Source organism: Sander lucioperca, chromosome 1 (assembly GCF_008315115.2).
Source record: "Sander lucioperca isolate FBNREF2018 chromosome 1, SLUC_FBN_1.2, whole genome shotgun sequence".
Classification (NCBI taxonomy): Eukaryota; Metazoa; Chordata; class Actinopteri; order Perciformes; family Percidae; genus Sander; species Sander lucioperca.
In genome coordinates this window covers 54242039-54260346 of record NC_050173.1, presented here as the reverse complement: position 1 = coordinate 54260346, position 18308 = coordinate 54242039, and the positions used below count along the sequence as shown (strand labels likewise).

Here is an 18308-nt window from a genome sequence, read left to right as displayed (position 1 = left end):
CTCGCTGACTAAGTCAGGTATACAGTTAAGAGTCTCTGTGATACATAACAGATGTATTCTGTACAGTATTGAACAGCCTCTGATTCTGCCTAACATGCTGCTATCGGTAAGTTCACACCGATCCAATACATCATTTAGCCAAGAAAGAAAATCTACGTTAAAGTAGTTTAATTCTTTTCTTCTGTTACACTCACTGTCAAACTAGACAATAGAAAGTTATATGGCATTCATTGTTTGTGTATGATCACAAAAAGTTGAACCTGAGCCAGATTGCTTGTCAGTCTGTTAAACTGTCTCCTTCTTTTGCAAAAGAATAAAGAAAATACTGTAGAGAACTCAGACAATCTTATTTTACAGCTTCATCACCGAACACTAAAGAGATTTTTCACAACAACATTAAAAGTCCTTGTGAAAACTAGGAAGCAAAAAAAAAAAACTGCCTTGTAGATTCTACTGATGCATGAGTTATGAAAGCCGAGTCAAACATTTTTTAATGTGTTTCTACTTTTAGGGCATCGTAGGAAAGCTTTTTGCACACCTGTTTTGTCGGGCAGGTGCATTGGACCAAAGATCCCAGATCAGAAAGAATCCCGCACACTGACCATTACGCAAGCAATTATTTATTTAAAAAATACAACATTTCGGTCTTGGACCTTCATCAGGGAAATGGCATGAAAAAATGAAATATTCACTTTTTTCTCAAAAACATCATTTTTCCAGAAAGTGACAGACGTGTCCATTACACTGGACTACATGCTCAACATAAACAGTATGAACTTACAGGAAGAATTAATCAAATTGAGTTTTATAATAATAATAATAAGATACTAATAATTATTTTACCACAAAAATACATATTCCCTCCCTATGAGTTAGCTTCCCCTGTACACCTGTAGCATGTACCAACCCGAAGAAACACCAGCACTCGATCAGCCCCTGCTGACTCTCAAGCAAGCCACGTGATCAGGCAAGCACGGGAGGGAGTAAGGACCATATGACGGACACGACGAGGCACGAGAGAGAGAACACACACACACACCACACACACACACACACACACACACACACACCACATCCACACACACACACACACACACACACACACACATACACGCCCCACACACACACCACACACACACACAACCAGACACACACACATACAACACCACACTACACACCACACACAACACACACAAACACACCACCATACCACACACACACATACACCACACACCACACCACACAACACACACCACATACACACACAACACATACACACACACACACACACACACACACACACACCACACACCACACACCACCACACCTAACACACACCACACACACCACACACCAACACACACCTAACACACCCACACACCAACAACACACATACACACACACACACCCACCACACACACACCATAAACAAACACACACACACACACAACACACACACACACACCCAATACACACACACACACCACACACCACAACACCACACACAAACACACACACCACAAACCACCCCCACCAAACACACTACACACACACACACACACAACACCACACACACAACACACACACATCACACATATACACCACACACACACACACCACCCAACCACCCCCCCAACCCCCCCCAACCCCCATACCCAAAATACCTTCACATATAACACACCACATACACACACGACACATAGGCTCCATCTACCACAGTTTCCCCACTCATCTGTCTCTGGTTCTTTTTCTTCTGTGTTCTTTTGGAGAGAGAGAGCGAGAGGGAGGAGAGAGAGAAGAGAGAGAGGGGGAACGGGTACCATTCAAGAGAGCGAGAGGAGAGAGGGATTGGGAGAGAGTAATGGCCCCCCCATGAAGGAGAGAAGGAGAGAGGAGAGAGAGAGAGGTGCCCCCCAGTAGCCACGAGAGACCGAGAGGGACGGGAGAGGGGAGAGAGATGGGATGCCCCCCCCCCGAGACTGAGCCCTTCTTTTTGAGGATTTTGAAGGTGTACGTAGTACGAGAGAGGAAGAGAGAGGAGTTTTTTTTGAGAGGGGAGGAGAGGGGAGAGGGAGGACCCCCCGAGAGGAAGAGGAGGGAGGAGAGATGGGAGGGGGGAGAAAGGAGAGGAGAGGGAGGTGGAGTAGCGGAGGGGAGAGGGAGAGAGAGAGGCATTGTTGGGACCGAGGGAGGGAGGAAGAGTTTTCGGGGGGAGAGATGCGGATGAGAGAGAGGAACGAGAGGAGGGAGGGAGGGTGTGAGAGTGATGAGAGATGACGCCCAGAGAGTGTTGAGAGAGGGAGTAGGGATCCCGAGTGGAAGCATTTGGGCGAGAGAGAGAGCGCATGCGGAGGCGGAGAGAGAGAGTGAGAGAGCTGTTTTTTTCGTAGAGAGGAGGTAGATGGAGGAATGGGACTGCGGACGAGAGATTGTGTTTCGAGAGTGAGAGAAGGATTGTCCCCCCCCCCGTGGTAGTTCTTGGAGGAGAAGGAGAGGGAGAGGAGAGGAGGGACCGATTTTGTAGAGAGATTTTTTTTAGAGAGGAGGAGGGAGGGAGCAGGAGAGAGGAGGAGAGCGGCTTTTTGCTAGACGAGAGAGAGAGGCCCCGCGAGAGAGAGGTCTCTTGAGACGAATGAGAAGGAGGTATTAGGGAGGAGAGGCCCCGCACCGAGAGATGAGGAGATGGGGAGAGAAGAGAGTGAGCTGTCGTGATGATGATTCTTTTCGAGATCCCCCCCAGTCCCCGTGGAGAGGGGAGGAGAAGAGGAGGAGAGAGAGAGAGTGAAAGAGTTTTTTCTTTGCTTAGAGAGAGAGAGAGTTATTTTTTTTTTTTTGAGGATCTTTTGTGGGGGATGAGAGGAGAGGGAGGGGGTTTTTTGAGGAGGGAGAGAAGTCCGAGAGGAAGTGACCGGGTTATCCCTGATGGCCCGAGAGAGGAATGTAGAGTTGAGAGGGGAGAGGTTGGGGGAGACGCGCGGGAAGAGCCCCCCCCCGAGAGGGAGGGATGGAGAGAGATGACGCACCCGACGACGAGAGAAGAGGAGCCCAGAGAGAGGAGAGAGAGGCGACGGAGATGAGAGGGCGAGAGAGGTCAGAGCCGAGGAGAGGAGGGAGGATGAGAGGAGAGAGGAGGACGAGCAGAGGAGGAGAGAGAGCGAGCGAGAGAGCGGACGAGAGGAGAGAGAGGGGAGGAGGAGAGAGAGAGCGAGATGAGCGCGATGGGAGAGAGAGAGAGAAGCGAGAACGGTGAGAGGTGAGAGACCCGAGAGAGAGAGACGACGAGAGAGGAGAGGGAGAGAGAGCGCAGAGGGAGAGAGGAGAGATGAGAGAGAGAGAGATGACGAGGAGACGACGAGAGGAGATGAGAGAGAGAGAGAGAGAGAGCCAAGAGGAGGGATCGCTTTGTGACAGGCATGAAGAAATAAGTTTACATAGGCTATTGTCCAGTTTCATATTTGTCAGTCAACTTTTTGAAATACATTCGGGGCAGGAGAAGCACGTGACCAGCACCGCTATGGTAGCAAGAGACTGAGCCCCGACACTCGCCTCCGTATTTCATTAAATAACCAGGTCTATTAATTTTTCTTCGACGCCAAATCATTTTGCCTGTTGTCACGGTGACTCTGTGAAACGCCTGCAGGCACGAAAGAGTGGGTCTCGTTGTCGCCTGGGCTGTCTACTCGTTCGGAGAAATTTGCTAGCATGTCAGCGGCTAATGGAGTGGTGGCTAATGTGAACGCCCTCTCTAATATGGAGGAATTAATTGACTGGGTCTTGGAGAAGCAGCTAAGTGTGCTTAAATCAGTGATCTACAGTGCAGTGAAGGAAGTGCTGGCCGAAATTAATGCCTCCCAGCAACACATCGGGGCAGAACCTGAGACGCAGGAAATCATGATATATGAGCCGGACCAATCTGACTGCATCACATTCACGATCCAGCGACTTCAGACTCGTTCTTCTGCCGCGCTGCCCTGGGAACGACCCGCGGGGGGAGAGGGTTCGCCTTCGCTGCGTGTTTTCTGGCTGGAATAAGAAGAGGATGAGGACGCGTTACATGCACGGACTGTCCCGTGCCGCAAGGAACCGGATGGCGACCGTGGGACTTTGATTCGATACCGGGGGCTGCGACTGGAGGACTCAGCACCTGTGGACTAATGGTATTTTGGTCCCCAGTACCCGTCCAGACACAGATGCCCCTTCTCCCCCACAGCTGCCCCTCTCGTATTACAGACTGGGACCCTCTACCTGTGCATTTGTGTTTTCTGAACTCAGCACCATCATCTGGCATCCCTTGCGACATCTTTGGAGACAGCACACAAAATTGAAAACCGCACACGAGAGCAGAGTTCCTGGGTTGAGTGGCACCAACTAAGGAGGTGCCGCATCACCTCTACCAAATTCAGAGAAGTTTGCCACACCAGGGGGGAAAGCTCTGCTGAAAACTGAAGACTGCTGACAAGCGCGGGGACTTGCCTTGGAGCCAGTAGAGGAGTACTGCAAGGTGCACACTGCCCAACTTTTAGAGATGAACGTTCTCCTGGCTCAAACGTTGTCTATTACTTTATATTGAATATATTTGGTTTGGACAGCTTTAAATGTGTCCCAATGAATAAATAAGGGAGAGTTAGACTCCATGTAGGAAGCAGAGAACTTCTTTTATTTGAATGATGTTACATTTCCTTCTTCATGGGACTCTACGCTGGGCAGGGAGACGACAGTTTGTTTTCTGACGGCTGGAGAAAGGAAATCAACTTCAGCTGTTTGATCAGCTCATCAACAACATGTACATCTATCTTCCATGTCAACAACAGAGACACAGGAACAACAACGTTAAAGAAGACACAACAACGTTGAGAAAGGGGACTACAAGTTTAAAATAATCTAACTTCAACATTCAAAAACAACCAGAACTTATAAACAGCAACAGTAACGTCACAAAACAGGAACAAAAACACCAAAAACTTGAACAGAAGAAAGAAACTTACATTTCCCATCATGCACCTCCCCCTCTGTGCTGCTGAGTCTCTCCACCAGATGGAGACAAATCTCTTTAAACTGATTTCAAATGTTGAAGAACAATTATATATCACATATTTAAATATATCATTCATCAACTTACAACTATTACATCCTCTCAGCTATAGTCTACATTAGTCATCATTTCTACACATTTTACTCCTAAATTAGGTTTCAGTTCATCTCAATGAGTTTTAATTTACCATAAATTCACAAAAGAAGTTAAACTAGAGTTAGAGTTGGAATGAAGTTGATGTTACACAGAACTGTCTGTCTGTCTGTCTCTCTGTCTGTCTGTCTGTCTGTCTGTCTCTCTGTCTGTCTTTTAGAGATGAATGTTCCCCTGTGCTCAAACGTTGTTTATAACTTTATATTCAATATATTTAGTTCAAACGTCGTCAGCCAATCAGAATCACTCAGGGGAGAAAACAAACATGGAGATGAGAGGAACAGATCTGTACGGAGGTTTACTAACAACAAAACTGACTGACTCTTAGAATTATAATAACAAAATAAAAATATATCATAATAAAAAATAAGAATATAAAATATACCACAAAGTACTCAAGTTAAAGTATTGATACCACAGTGTAGAAATAAGTAAAAGTACAAAAGTATCAGCATAAAAATACTTAAAGTACCAAAAGTAAAAGTGGTGATTCTGCAGAATAATCAGTATGATATTACTGGTTTCTAATGACTGATGACTTTAATGTTGTAGCTAGTAATCTGTAATAATACATCATCATTTATTATCTGATTGTATTTAGTTTTAATAATCTGAATGTGTAAAGGAACTAAAGCTGTCAGATAAGCAGCAAGGTTGTTGCTGAATGCAGCTTTTGGAGACGATGATGAAGAGCATTACATGTCATTTAGCTGTTTGGAGCAGAATCTAATCCATTCAGGAAATCATTGGTGATACCCACATTCTCCTCACTAACATCAGCTGATGATCCTGATCAGACTCAACTGTCTGGTTCTCTGACAGGAGGAGACTCTCCGTCCTACACAGGACTCAGAGACACTGAGGAACCATATGACCAGAACCCAAACCCAGGGTAAAGAGGTTGAGTGAATGTGGTGTTGAAGGTGTGGAGGTGGATCAGTGAGTCAGAGGAGACTCTGTAGAAGGACAGAGAGCCAGCAGGACAGTCCACATACACTGCTACTCTACCAGAGACAGAGGAGGAGGAGAGACGGAGGGCTGTTCTTCTGTTATTGTGCCTGACATAGTAACCACCATAATCAGAGCAGATCAGACTCCAGGACTGATCATTACTTCCAAACACACAGTCATCACTGTCTCCTCTCCTGCTGATTCCTCTGTAACTCACTGATATATCAACCCTTCCTCTCCTCTCGACCTCCCAGTAACAGCGACCAGTCAGACCATCTCTACACAGCAGCTGAGGCCTGGAGTCAAACCTCTCTGGATGATCAGGATATGACTGATCCTCCTCCACATATGTCACCTTCCTGTTGTTGTCAGACAGTTTGAGGTGTCTGTTCACTGTGTTTGTGTCCAGTGTGAGTTGACAGGAATCTGACGGAGAGAAGGAGACACAACACAGCTGCAGTTATTAACCAATCAGCACGTAGATGATGACATCAGAGGGCTGAATGAGTGATGTCACAGTTCCATGAATGAAATGTAAAACAGACTTACACTTCCTCAGACCTGGTGTCAACCATCTGACTCCAGCAGGCTCCACCCTGAAAGGAGGAGGGGGGGGGGCATTACATCACTCTCACACATTATTATACACTGATGAAGGAACAGTCTGAAAGCTGGAGAAATACATCTCAAAACTCCTGTCCTGAGGTCAGTAGGTTCAAGGTTCAGTTTAAATGTACATGGACCTTTCTCTGTAGTGATTAAAAAAGCTTGTAAAACATCAACCCTGTTGTCCACATCATGTTTTCAGGACAAACTGAGAACAAGACTTTCTGTTAAATCTTAAATCCCCTGCAAGGCATTTTCATCCCAATGACACACATCGCTGCTTCCACCTAAATGTGTCAGGGGCAACAACCCCAAAGCAAGGAAATGAGGCAGGAAAGGAGGATTCCGGGAACGAGTGAAAAGACAACCCTACAGACAATCACTTCCATCTGTTATGCTTGGCAATGTCCAAAGCCTAAGGAATAAGGCAGAGGAGTTGCGGGCCTGCATTCAGCACCTCACTGACTACCAGCAATCCTGCCTTATCTGCTTGACAGAAAGCTGGCTCACTGAGGTGGACTTTGACTCGTCGGTCGACCTAGAGGGCTATACGCTGGTGAGGATGGACCGTAACCTGAACTCTGGGAAAAGGAAAGGTGGAGGTGTGTGTGTGTTTATCAACAATAAATATTGTAACCCTGGTCATATTACGACGAAGCATCAGATCTGCAAAAAGGACATTGAATTACAAGCGCTCTGCCTAAGGACATAGGCCCTAACCCCACCTGCTGGTGAGAAATTTGGTGCATTTGGGAGTAAATCCCCAATTGATTTTATGGTATATGATTTTATTATCTATAACTTCTTGACGGACTGCAGTCAGCAAGTCAGATTTAAGTCATGTATATCATCCTTAAAAACTATAAACACAGAGGCACCACAAGGGTGCGTTCTGTCGCCTATCCTATACACATTGTACACCAACAACTGTCAAGCCTCCTCTTCAGCCCACACTTATTTTAAATATTCTGACGACACAGCACTGGTTGGTTTTTTGAAGTCTGACATTTCTTCCAGAATGGATTTCAGAGGAAATTAAAGGGTTTCACTCAGTGGTGTTCTGATAATTTTCTTGAAATCAATGTGAAGAAAACAAAAGAGATGGTCATAGATTTTAGCAAAAATAGAATTCAAAGATCAATGTTGAACTAGTAGAGACGGTCTCAACCTACAAATATTTGGGAGTTGAAATTGACTCTAAACTAACTTTTAATGAATGTACACTGAACAAAACTAAGAAAATGCACCAGCTGATGTTCTTTCTTAGGAAAATAAACACTTTTAGATTAGACAGACACATCCTTGTAATGTTTTACAAAAGTATCCTCCAGAGTGTTCTGTCTTTTGGCCTTATCTGCGTGTTTGGCAACATGCATGTTAAGGACCAAAAGAGACTGCAGCGCATGATTAAGATGGCCAGTAAAATCACTGGACTTGACCAGGTGTCGGCAGCTTAGCTGTATAATGAGCTTATCTTAAAAAAGAACTTAATGACCCCACTCACCCTCTCCATCATAAATTTATGAGAAGCAATAGGTCATCTGGTAGAATTTTACAACAGAGAATTAGAACAGAAAGGTACAATAAATCATTTGTGCCTACAGCGATCAGATTGTATAGTTACCAAGCACATCGCAAGCACTTTAATCCCGCACTGGCACTTTAATTGGATGGTAGATCTCAATTCCTTGACAACCACGCCTAGTTATTATTCTTTTTACATACATTTTTAGCTACCTGATAATATTAATAATTTTTTTATGTTTCGTAAATGTCAGATTTTGGATTGTCTTTGTCATTTTTGCAGTATTGTTTATTTTTTGTATTGCCATTGTTAATTTCTGTCATTGTCATTTCTGTAGTATTGTTATTCTTTTCTCTATACATGTTTATTGGCTTGTCTGTGTTGTCTATGTGTTTAGAGAATATGTTGTGATAAGGGCGCGTAATGAATGACCACATGAATTTCCCCTTGTGGGATAATAAAGTTTACCTTGACCTTGACCGTGATCCCACGATCTGGCACAACTCATAAAGTCTCACTGTATGCGAACGACCTGCTCTTCAACATCTCTAACCCAGCCGTCTCACTTCCTGTGATTTTAAACATTTTGGAACGGTTCGGTGCGTACTCCGGCTACAAGCTCAACTACCAGAAAAGCAAGCTCCTACCGATAAATTATCTGGCTATGCAGCTCCCACGCTCTTTAGCGTCGTTTAAGTGGGCAGAGGACGGGTTTCACTACTTTTTTTATTGTTATTACAATACCTGTTGCAGACATGTTGCGAAAAAACTGAAAATGATTTTGACCGCTGGTCGGTCTTACCGCTCTCCCTCACGGGCCGGATAAATTTTATTAAGATGGTTGCCCTCCCCTAGGGCTTAATTTGAGCCAGAACACGCCAGAACATGTTCCGGCACCTCCGACGTTGGATCCGGAACCTTTTTTATTGGATCTGGCACCTCCTGTGTCACCAAGAAAAATGAGTCGCCTAAATGAAAAAAATAAACTACTGTTTGTGTAGTGTTCAATGTTGTTATCTGTTTTGTTAGCCTTTATTCCCCATTGAAGTTCCACAAAAATCTCGTGTTTGCATTTTCGATGCGTTTTGAGGTGAATTTTCAGGGTAGACGGAGGGGGGAGAGGCATAGGCGTCGAGTTCGGTGGGGACAGTTGGTACGCGTACCTACCAGATTTCGTCATGAGTGATTTTGTACCCACCACTTTTTTTGAAAACCTCAAGCTCAATTTAGTTAAAAAAAAAAGTCCATAACACATATCATTCTTGAGCGACAGATGCCAAAAAATCCACAACAATTTCTATCCCCACAGGGCAGGAACAGACAGAGCCGCTCTGCTGCTGCGCTGGCTGCACGCTTCTCTGTTCACAACACTGCCTGTCGGGACATTCTGCTTAACGTGAAAAAGCTTGATACCCAAATTTCTCATGGTCATATCTTGTAATGAACACTTAAGCCTGTCAAAAGAACTAAACCGAAATCCAACAATTATATAAGTTATCTCACAAAGCGTTTTCTTCTTCATTGGCGCCTATGGCGAGGAAAAAGCTTGTACCTAAACAATGATCAATGATTACCAAATTTCTCTCTCATATTGCTCCTCATAACCACTGAAAACTGTCAAAAAATCTAACCAGAAATGTGGTGATGATTGATCGTTGTTTAGGTACATTAAACCACGTTAAGCTTTTTCATGAGGGGAGTCAACCCACAGCTCCGCTGCCCTACTGAAAATGTGAAGCAGAAACGCGTCAGATGTCAGATAACGTCCATAATAATTGGACTTTGGGTTAGATTTTTTGACAGTTTTCAGTGGTTATGAGGAGCAATATTAGAGATAAATTTAGCAATCATTGATCATTGTTTACGTACATTTAACCATGTTTTTATTCATTAGTAAGCTACAGTACAGCGTCTTTCAAAACATGACCTGCGCGAAAGAGAAAAAAAAATGAATGCGTCATTGTACCCAGCACTTCTGGAAATGTAATTCCTGATGAGTCTCTGTCCCCAGCACATTTCAAACCAAACTGATGCCCATGGGGAGAGGGACGGAGGGAGCAGCACGGCACTGCACTTCTAGTGACACAAGGCTTGTGCTGGTTGAGATTGCTGTTATAGCCTCATTTAACTCAGGGGAAAAATGTCATAAAGACAACAAAGTTTGCTTAACTTGTTCAAATACGATGGCCAGTCGGATCCCAAACAAGCAAAAACCGTTTCTGCCGATCAAGAATGTGGAGACAACGGTTGGTTTTTTAATTTAATAGTCCAATGGATAATTGCTGCTTGTGAAAACGATTGTTGCAGTGTATTTTATTTAATTTTTTTACATTTCGCACCGATGCAGTGCATGTTCTGAAATAAAAATAAACATTGCCCTGATGTACACACAGCGTTGTTTAGATATTTTTAGTCAGGAAGCTACTAGGCAGTGTCATTTTTATTTTTTTGTTCCGTTACCTCCAACCCCCGTTTTGAGTCGCCGGATCCATCCCCCCTCTGCGCTCCAGGACCTCCCACTTTACAAATTAAACTTACAAATTCCTTTAGCTTTTCCAGCACATCCCTGTATTTATCGCTAAATCTTTTTTCGACAAGCTGGACACGGCAATATCTAAATTTCATTGGGGTGGCAAACCCACTAGTATCCGAAAGGCGATATTACAGTCCCCTAACACTGAGGGGGTGTCTGGCACTCCCTAACTTCAGACGATATTACTGGGCAGCTAACTTGCAAAAACTCTTATACTGGATGAGCGACGACTGCACCTCACTACCTAGTCCCTCTAGGATTGAGATTGTTGGAGCCCAAAATGCCTAATTTTGCGGGGGCTTTTATAAAAATTTGCAATAAAAGTTCCAATGTCTGTTTGTTGCAATGAAGTTGCGGGAGACAGCAAAAGTTGCAAAAAAGTTGTGATTATTTTTTGTATAGTTCTTTAAAAATAAAAAGGAAAGGGGAGATCACGTGACCAGCAACTATGATGGCTGCAGGAGACTAAGCCCTCAGTTTCACCTCCGCATTTCATTAAATAACCAGGTCTATTACTTTTTCTTCAACGCCAAATCGTTTCGTCTGTTATCACGGCGACTCAGTGAAATGCCCTCAGTTGCGAAAAAAGGATGTCTCGTTGTCGCCTAAACTGTCTACTCAAATGGAGAAATCTGCTAGCATGGCGGTGGCTAATGGAGCGTTAGCTAACATAGCAACTGATGTTAGCACGATCACCAACATGGAGGACCTAATCATTTGGGTCTTGGAAAAGCAACAAAGTATGCTCATACTGAATCAGTGATCTAGAACAGTGTTAACGGAAATCAAGACCTTGCCGCAACACATTGAGGAAGAGCCAGAGATGCAGGAAATTACAGAACGAGATCCGGACCGGCCTGACTGTGTCGCATTCGCGGTCCACCGACCTCGGGAGCTTGAAGCGACGCGACACAAGCTACATGCTGAAGGCAACCCAGATTTGCTTGTCCACCGCCCGCCCTCACTACAGCAACGGAGGCAGGCGTTTCTTGCCCGGAGTTGGGTGTGGAGGACCGCGCTACACACCTTTTGCTACAGATTTGTCAGCGAATTCCAGTAGGCTACTCAATACAGGTAAATGTGTAAATTTTGAAGATGGCTGAGCTTTCAATCCTTTCAGTTAACACAAGGGGGCTAAATGGGCCCATCAAACGAGCTAAATTCCTGGACTATCTAAGAAGGAAAAACAAACACGTGGCGCTTATATAAGAGTTGCATTCACGTAAAAGAGATGCAAATCATCTACAAAATAAATATTTCAAGATTGCTGCTTCATCTAGTGACGACACCAAAACTAAGGGCTCCATTGTGTTGCTGTCGGAGAAATGCGCACTCACCATAGACAAAAGCAGTAAAGACGTATCAGGCAAGATATCTTATATATGTACTACGATAAGGAGTAGGAAAATAGCCTTTGTTTCGGTGTATGCACCGTCTACATATGACATTTTTTTCCCGTACCTAACTAATGAATTGTTCTCTCTCAATGAATATTCACTAATTATAGAGGGAGACATGAATGCAGTACTAGATTTAAATCAGGATAGATCAGGGTCAACTACACAAAGGCCCAGAAACATATATCAGACATGTTTAGAGCGGTTGTGGAATCCCACCATCTTACAAAGGTATGGAGGATGCACAATCCTACTAGCAAGAATTACACCGTCTTTTCCACACGTCACCTCACCCACTCCCGTATTGATTATATTTGTGCTACAATGAGCTTAAGGCAATGTTTCACATGATAACAATAGAACCAGCAATTCTGTCTGATCACAATGCATTGTTAGGAGAAAGATCTAGGAGATGGCAATTTAAATAGACCAGAACACAGCTTTTGATGCAGAATTTAAAACCAAACTGGCCCGTTACAATCTCAGTAATGGGAGTTACAATGCATTTTAGCATTGTAACTCCCATTACTGAGATTGTAACGGGTATAATATTACCAACATTACATTAGTAATGTGTTGTATTACTTATCTTATTACTTATTATCATTTTAGTTGCTGGAAATGTTAGTTGAAATGTTCTCCTTGGAGACCTCCTACACAAATATCTCCTTTTTATGTTCATCCAGTGTTTCTACCTGAGAGTTTCCAGTTTCCAGAGTGGATCCTCAAGTCCAGCCGACAGCAGCTTCACTCCTGAGTCTCCTGGATGATTGTAGCTCAGGTCCAGCACTCTCAGATGGGAGGGGTTGGACCTCACAGCTGAGACCAGAGATGAACAACCTTCCTCTGAGATCAGACAGCCTGACAGACTGCAAACACACAGAACACATGTCACATGATCTAAGGACACTATGGGATTCTCACTGATTCTTTCTACTCACAATCCAACACCCACTAATGTCCATCAACAATCTGACAACATTACTGGTAACTCAAACAACACACAATCAAACACCCACTAATGTCAATCAACAAATTAACATTACTGGTAGCTTTCTAATTCCTGTCTGATATTTCAAGTTCTAACAACAGAGTGAGAAGAAAAACATGTTCATGGACAGAGATTGAAACTAAATTAACACAACTGTTTGAAATCATACAAGCAGAGACAATCTTAGGCACGTTACAAGTGACCATCAGTTGAACAGGTTGATGAATCCTAACCTGAGATTCTCCAGTTTACAGTGTGGACTCTGAAGTCCAGCTGACAGCAGCTTCCCTCCTGAATCCTTCAGGTTGTTGTTACTCAGGTCCAGCTCTCTCAGACTAGAGGACTCGGAGCTGAGAACTGAGGACAGAACTTCACAGCTTCTTTCTGACAGGTTACAGCCACTCAGCCTGAAGATACGGTAATAAACAAGAAGATAAATATCAGTATTATTATCAGAAAAAAACAAAGATCTCAGTTAGCATTTCAGCTCACAGAATGAACTCAGAGCAAAAAAAAATAAAAAAAAATAAAAATAATATATATATACAGTATATATATACTGGTACACTCACCTAAAGGATTATTAGGAACACCTGTAAGATTTCTCGTTAATGCAATTATCTAATCAACCAATCACATGGCAGCTGCCTCAATGCATTTAGGGGTGTCGTCCAGGTCTAGATAAACTCCTGAACTCCAAACTGAATGTAAGAATGGGAACGAAAGGTGATCTAAGCAACTTTTGTATTTCACAATCTGCTCAGTTACTGGGATTTTCACGCACAACCATTTCTAGGGTTTACAAAGAATGGTCTGAAAAAGGAAAAACATCCAGTATGCGGCAGTCCTCTGGGCGAAAATGCCTTGTTGATGCGAGAGGTCAGAGGAGAATTGGCTGACTGATTCCAGCTGATAGAAGATCAATTTTGACTCAAATAACCACTCGTTACAACTGAGGTATGCAGCAAAGCATTTGTGAAGCCACAACACGAACAGCCTTGAGGCGGATTGGCCACACCAGCAGACTACAGCGTGAAACTCTCAAACAAATATGAAGCTCTTCGAGATCTACTAGAAGAGAATAGCATTGACAAGCAGCAACATATCAAAGACACTATAACATCAACATGTCAGGAAGACGTCGGCTACAAGAAATACCAGCAAAAGAATGAACATCTGCTGAAACATTACAAAAGGTCAAAGTAAGGAAAGAAACAAATATTGCAGTAACAAACAATCGCACTAGAACATCCAAAGCTAAGGCCCAAAAAGAATACAGCAATGCCCACAGAATGGTGAAGAAAAGCATCAAGTTTGACAAGCTGAAATACATCAACAAACTAGCGGAGGAGGCTGAAGAAGCATCAAGAAACAGAAACATGAAACAACTATATGACATCACCAGAAAGCTGTCAGGCAAATACACCAAGCTAGAAAGACCAGTTAAAGATAAAGAAAGCAACACCATCAAGACAATCGACTTCAATCGATGGGCGGAATATTTTGAAGAACTGCTTAACAGGCCTCCACCAGCAAACGCCCCAGATATCCAACCAGCAGGAATAGATCTCCCCATCAGTTGTGACACACCAAGCAGAAAGGAGATTCAGAGAGCAGTACAGAAAAACAATTGCAAATCAACATGGCCAGATAATATTCCAGCAGAAGCATTAAAGGCTGACATGGACACTACCATAGAGATGCTATATCCACTCTTCAGAAAGGTATGAGATGAAGAAAAACTGTCATCAGACTGGAAAGAGGGCTTTATTAACAAGTTTACCGCAAGCTAAGAAATTATGTGACAGAGTTAAATAAAAAGAAAAAGAAGATGTATTATGAAAATGCAATTAGGAATGCAAAGCATGACAGTAAGAAAATGTGGAATATTCTTAATGAGATAATGGGCAGTAAATCCAAATCTACTCCATCATTTCTTGAATCAAAATGACATTTCATTACCAAGCCTGTGGATATTGCTAAACACCTCAATAACTATTTTAACAACAAAGTGGAAAAACTTAAGGAGAAAATGTGCCAAACAACTAACATACAATCATATACCTTGATTAGAGATCAAATTATGATAGGAAAACAATGTACTTTTGAATTTATTAAATTTGATGTGAGATATGTGGAAAAGTTGCTACTCAGTTGTAAAGACAAACCATCTGGTGTGGATAATATGGATGCAAAACTTTTGAAATTGGTGGCAAACTTGATTGCCATTCCAGTTAGCCATGTGTTGAATATGAGTTTAGAAAAAACAACAACATGGAGAACTGCTAAAATCATTCCTTTACCTAAGAATGCAACTGTACCATTTAGTGGCCCAAATAGTCGTAAGCTGTGAAATTCCACAAGGAAGCTGTTTGGGGCCATTGCTTTATTCTAAATTTACCAATGAACCTTTAACCTTAACAGATGCAAAAATGGCGATGTATGCTGACGACTCAACAATATAGATGGCAGCATCTGCAGCTGAGAGGCTTACTAGTGTCTTGAATGAGGAATTGCAGTCAGCTTTGGAATGGGTAACAAATGATCAACAAGTTCTTAATGTATCCACAACCACAAGCATTGTATTTGGAACAAAAAATCTGTTGTTTAATGAACCTAAATTAAATTTATATGTTGAAGGTAAGGCAGTTGAACAGGTATAAAGGACCAAGCTTCTTGGGGTTATAGTAGACAGTAAATTATCCTGGTCTCAACTAGAGATGGCCCGATACCATTTTTTGCTTCCCGATACCGATTCTGATACCTGAACTTGCGTATCGGCTGATACCGAGTACCGATCCGATACCAGTGTTTCATATATTTTATTATGTTTTAACAGCTGTATACTACTATCCCTGTATGGATGTGATATGATGTATAACAGCTGTATACTACTTTTCCTGTATGGATGTGATATGATTTCTATCTTTGTTGTCGGTCTGGCTCAGGTTAAACTCTTTGTGAAAAATGAACAAACACAAACAATGAACGCCCCAGAACTTTCTTTTATTATCCAGTTTGACAGTCAGTTATAACGGAAAAAGAACATAAATAAACTACTTTAACGTAGATTTTTTTTTAGGGCTTTATTACGTGGTATCGGATTGGTGCATTAACTCCAGTACTTACCGATACCAGCATTTTAGGCAGTATCAGCTCATCTCTAGTCTCAACACATTGATGGGGTGGTGAAAAAAATGGGTTGAGGTCTCTCAGTTACAGTTTTTCACAATCGCTATGACACTTTTTTCAATACTTTTAACAACTTTCCTAAACTCTTAACACAGTTAGCACATCTGTCTGTGAAGGCTATACAATTAACACATTTCTTGTTGCTTTGACACAAAATGCATACAGTTAACACAAATTTAAAATGCTTGAACTTCTTTTACACACAAGCTCCACCAAGACCAAAACAATGGATTATTATTGACAAATTTACAAATGCTTTCACACTGTATGTCAGAACAGATAACATTATGTTCTAAACCTAACTTATAGGCTAAAGTCAAAGTGAACAGCTGATCGTATTGTAAATTTAAACACAAATATATCCCCTGCATTTTATACATGCATTTATTGAGAAACAGCTGATTGAAGTTATACAAATAGATCAATCACAGCTGATTCCCTTCTAAACATTCGAAACACACCACTCAGGTGTTGAGGTTCTTTCAATCCCATGATCATATGGTAGTACAGTAAAAGAGGTCCTATTTGAACAATATACTGTAGATGAACACAGAAAATAAGAAAAATGCCTTCATGAGGGAGAGGAAGACGAGTACCAGGACAATTCTGTCTCTGTCTCCTTTTTTTCATACTCTGAGATGGGTTATTAATTTTTTGTATTGCATCTCTGCAGCAAAAGAAACAAAATGGTGGCCGGGTTGGCTCAGTGGGTAGAGCAGGCGCACATATACTTGGAGGTTTATGCCTCGACGCAGAGGTCCAGGGTTCAAATCCGAGTTGTGACAATTTCCTGCATGTCTTCCCCCTCTCTCTCTCTCTCTCTCTCTCTCTCCCCTTTCTCAACTAGCTGTCCTGTCAAATAAAAGCGGAAAAGCCCAAAAAATTATATTGAAAAAAAATATGCATGCATTTACTAAACAAAACAAAAATGTAGAGAGGCTTCAAGAGAAACTGCAGTGCAAAACACAATCTATGATCAATACAATCACTATTGTCTATTATATAAGGGCAGACCTGACACATATAAAATAATGCAGTTTCTGTAATTCCATCTGATGTTAGTGTTTTGTATGACATTGTGCAGTGATTGACTAAATGTTCCTGTTGGGAGAGAACATGTGTTAGTGTTTTGGAAGAATTATTTGATTTTGAGACATGTTTGCATTGTTTTGGTGGACATAGTGTATTGTGTTAGTGAATTATTGTATTTTGAAAATCAGTGTTGGAGTTTTGTTTACAATGTGTGATTTTGAGCATGAAATTAATTGTTTTGCCAATCGTGTGTTGTAGGTGTGTTGGTGTGTTAAGAGTTTAGGAAAGTTGTTAAAAGTATTGAAAAAAGTGTCATAGCGATTGTGAAAAACTGTATAAGGAGATGTTCAAATTTTCTCAATAAAAATGTAATGGCTAACTGACACATGCCCTCACCAATGATTTATTTTTTTTCTTTTATCTGCAGACTTGAATCTGTTTTTTATTTTTTTCTTTCGTTTCGTATCTTTTGTTAATGTTTTTGCATGTTTACCTGTCTGTTTTTGTAGGGTGTTTGTGTGTATATGGTTTTGTGTGTGTTGCCTCCCATGGCGCTCACCCACCTTCTTTTTTTATTTTTCAATATGTACTCACATAGATATCTTCACTAGTGATTTATCTTTGATAAATATGGGTAAAGATCTTTACATTATGCACCTGAATATTAGAAGTCTACTCCCCAAAATCGATCAACTACGAGCGTGGCTGGCCTATAATAATCCAAATATTATTATGTTATCCGAAACTTGGCTTACCAGCAACATCTCTGACGCCGATATCAGTATAGACAATTATAAACTGTTTAGATCGGACAGAAGCACAAGGGGAGGCGGAGTAGCCACTTATGTATTATCAAATTTAAATTCTCAACTTATGGTTCCTATTGAGATTCCTGT

The 18308-nt window shown here is 42.1% G+C and overlaps 1 protein-coding gene across 1 annotated transcript in view; it reads right to left on the bottom strand.

Moving 5' to 3' along the window:
* Positions 1-4224: 4224 nt before the first annotated feature.
* LOC118496429 overlaps positions 4225-18308 on the bottom strand; it is a 397714-nt gene continuing 383630 nt past the window's right edge. The window contains exons 27-31 of the mRNA XM_036008181.1: positions 13422-13595; positions 12893-13066; positions 6692-6732; positions 4458-4494; positions 4225-4300 (exon numbers count right to left, since the gene is read on the bottom strand). Of these exons, the coding sequence (XP_035864074.1) occupies positions 4225-4300; positions 4458-4494; positions 6692-6732; positions 12893-13066; positions 13422-13595 (502 nt within the window). The remainder of the gene's footprint in view (positions 4301-4457; positions 4495-6691; positions 6733-12892; positions 13067-13421; positions 13596-18308) is intronic.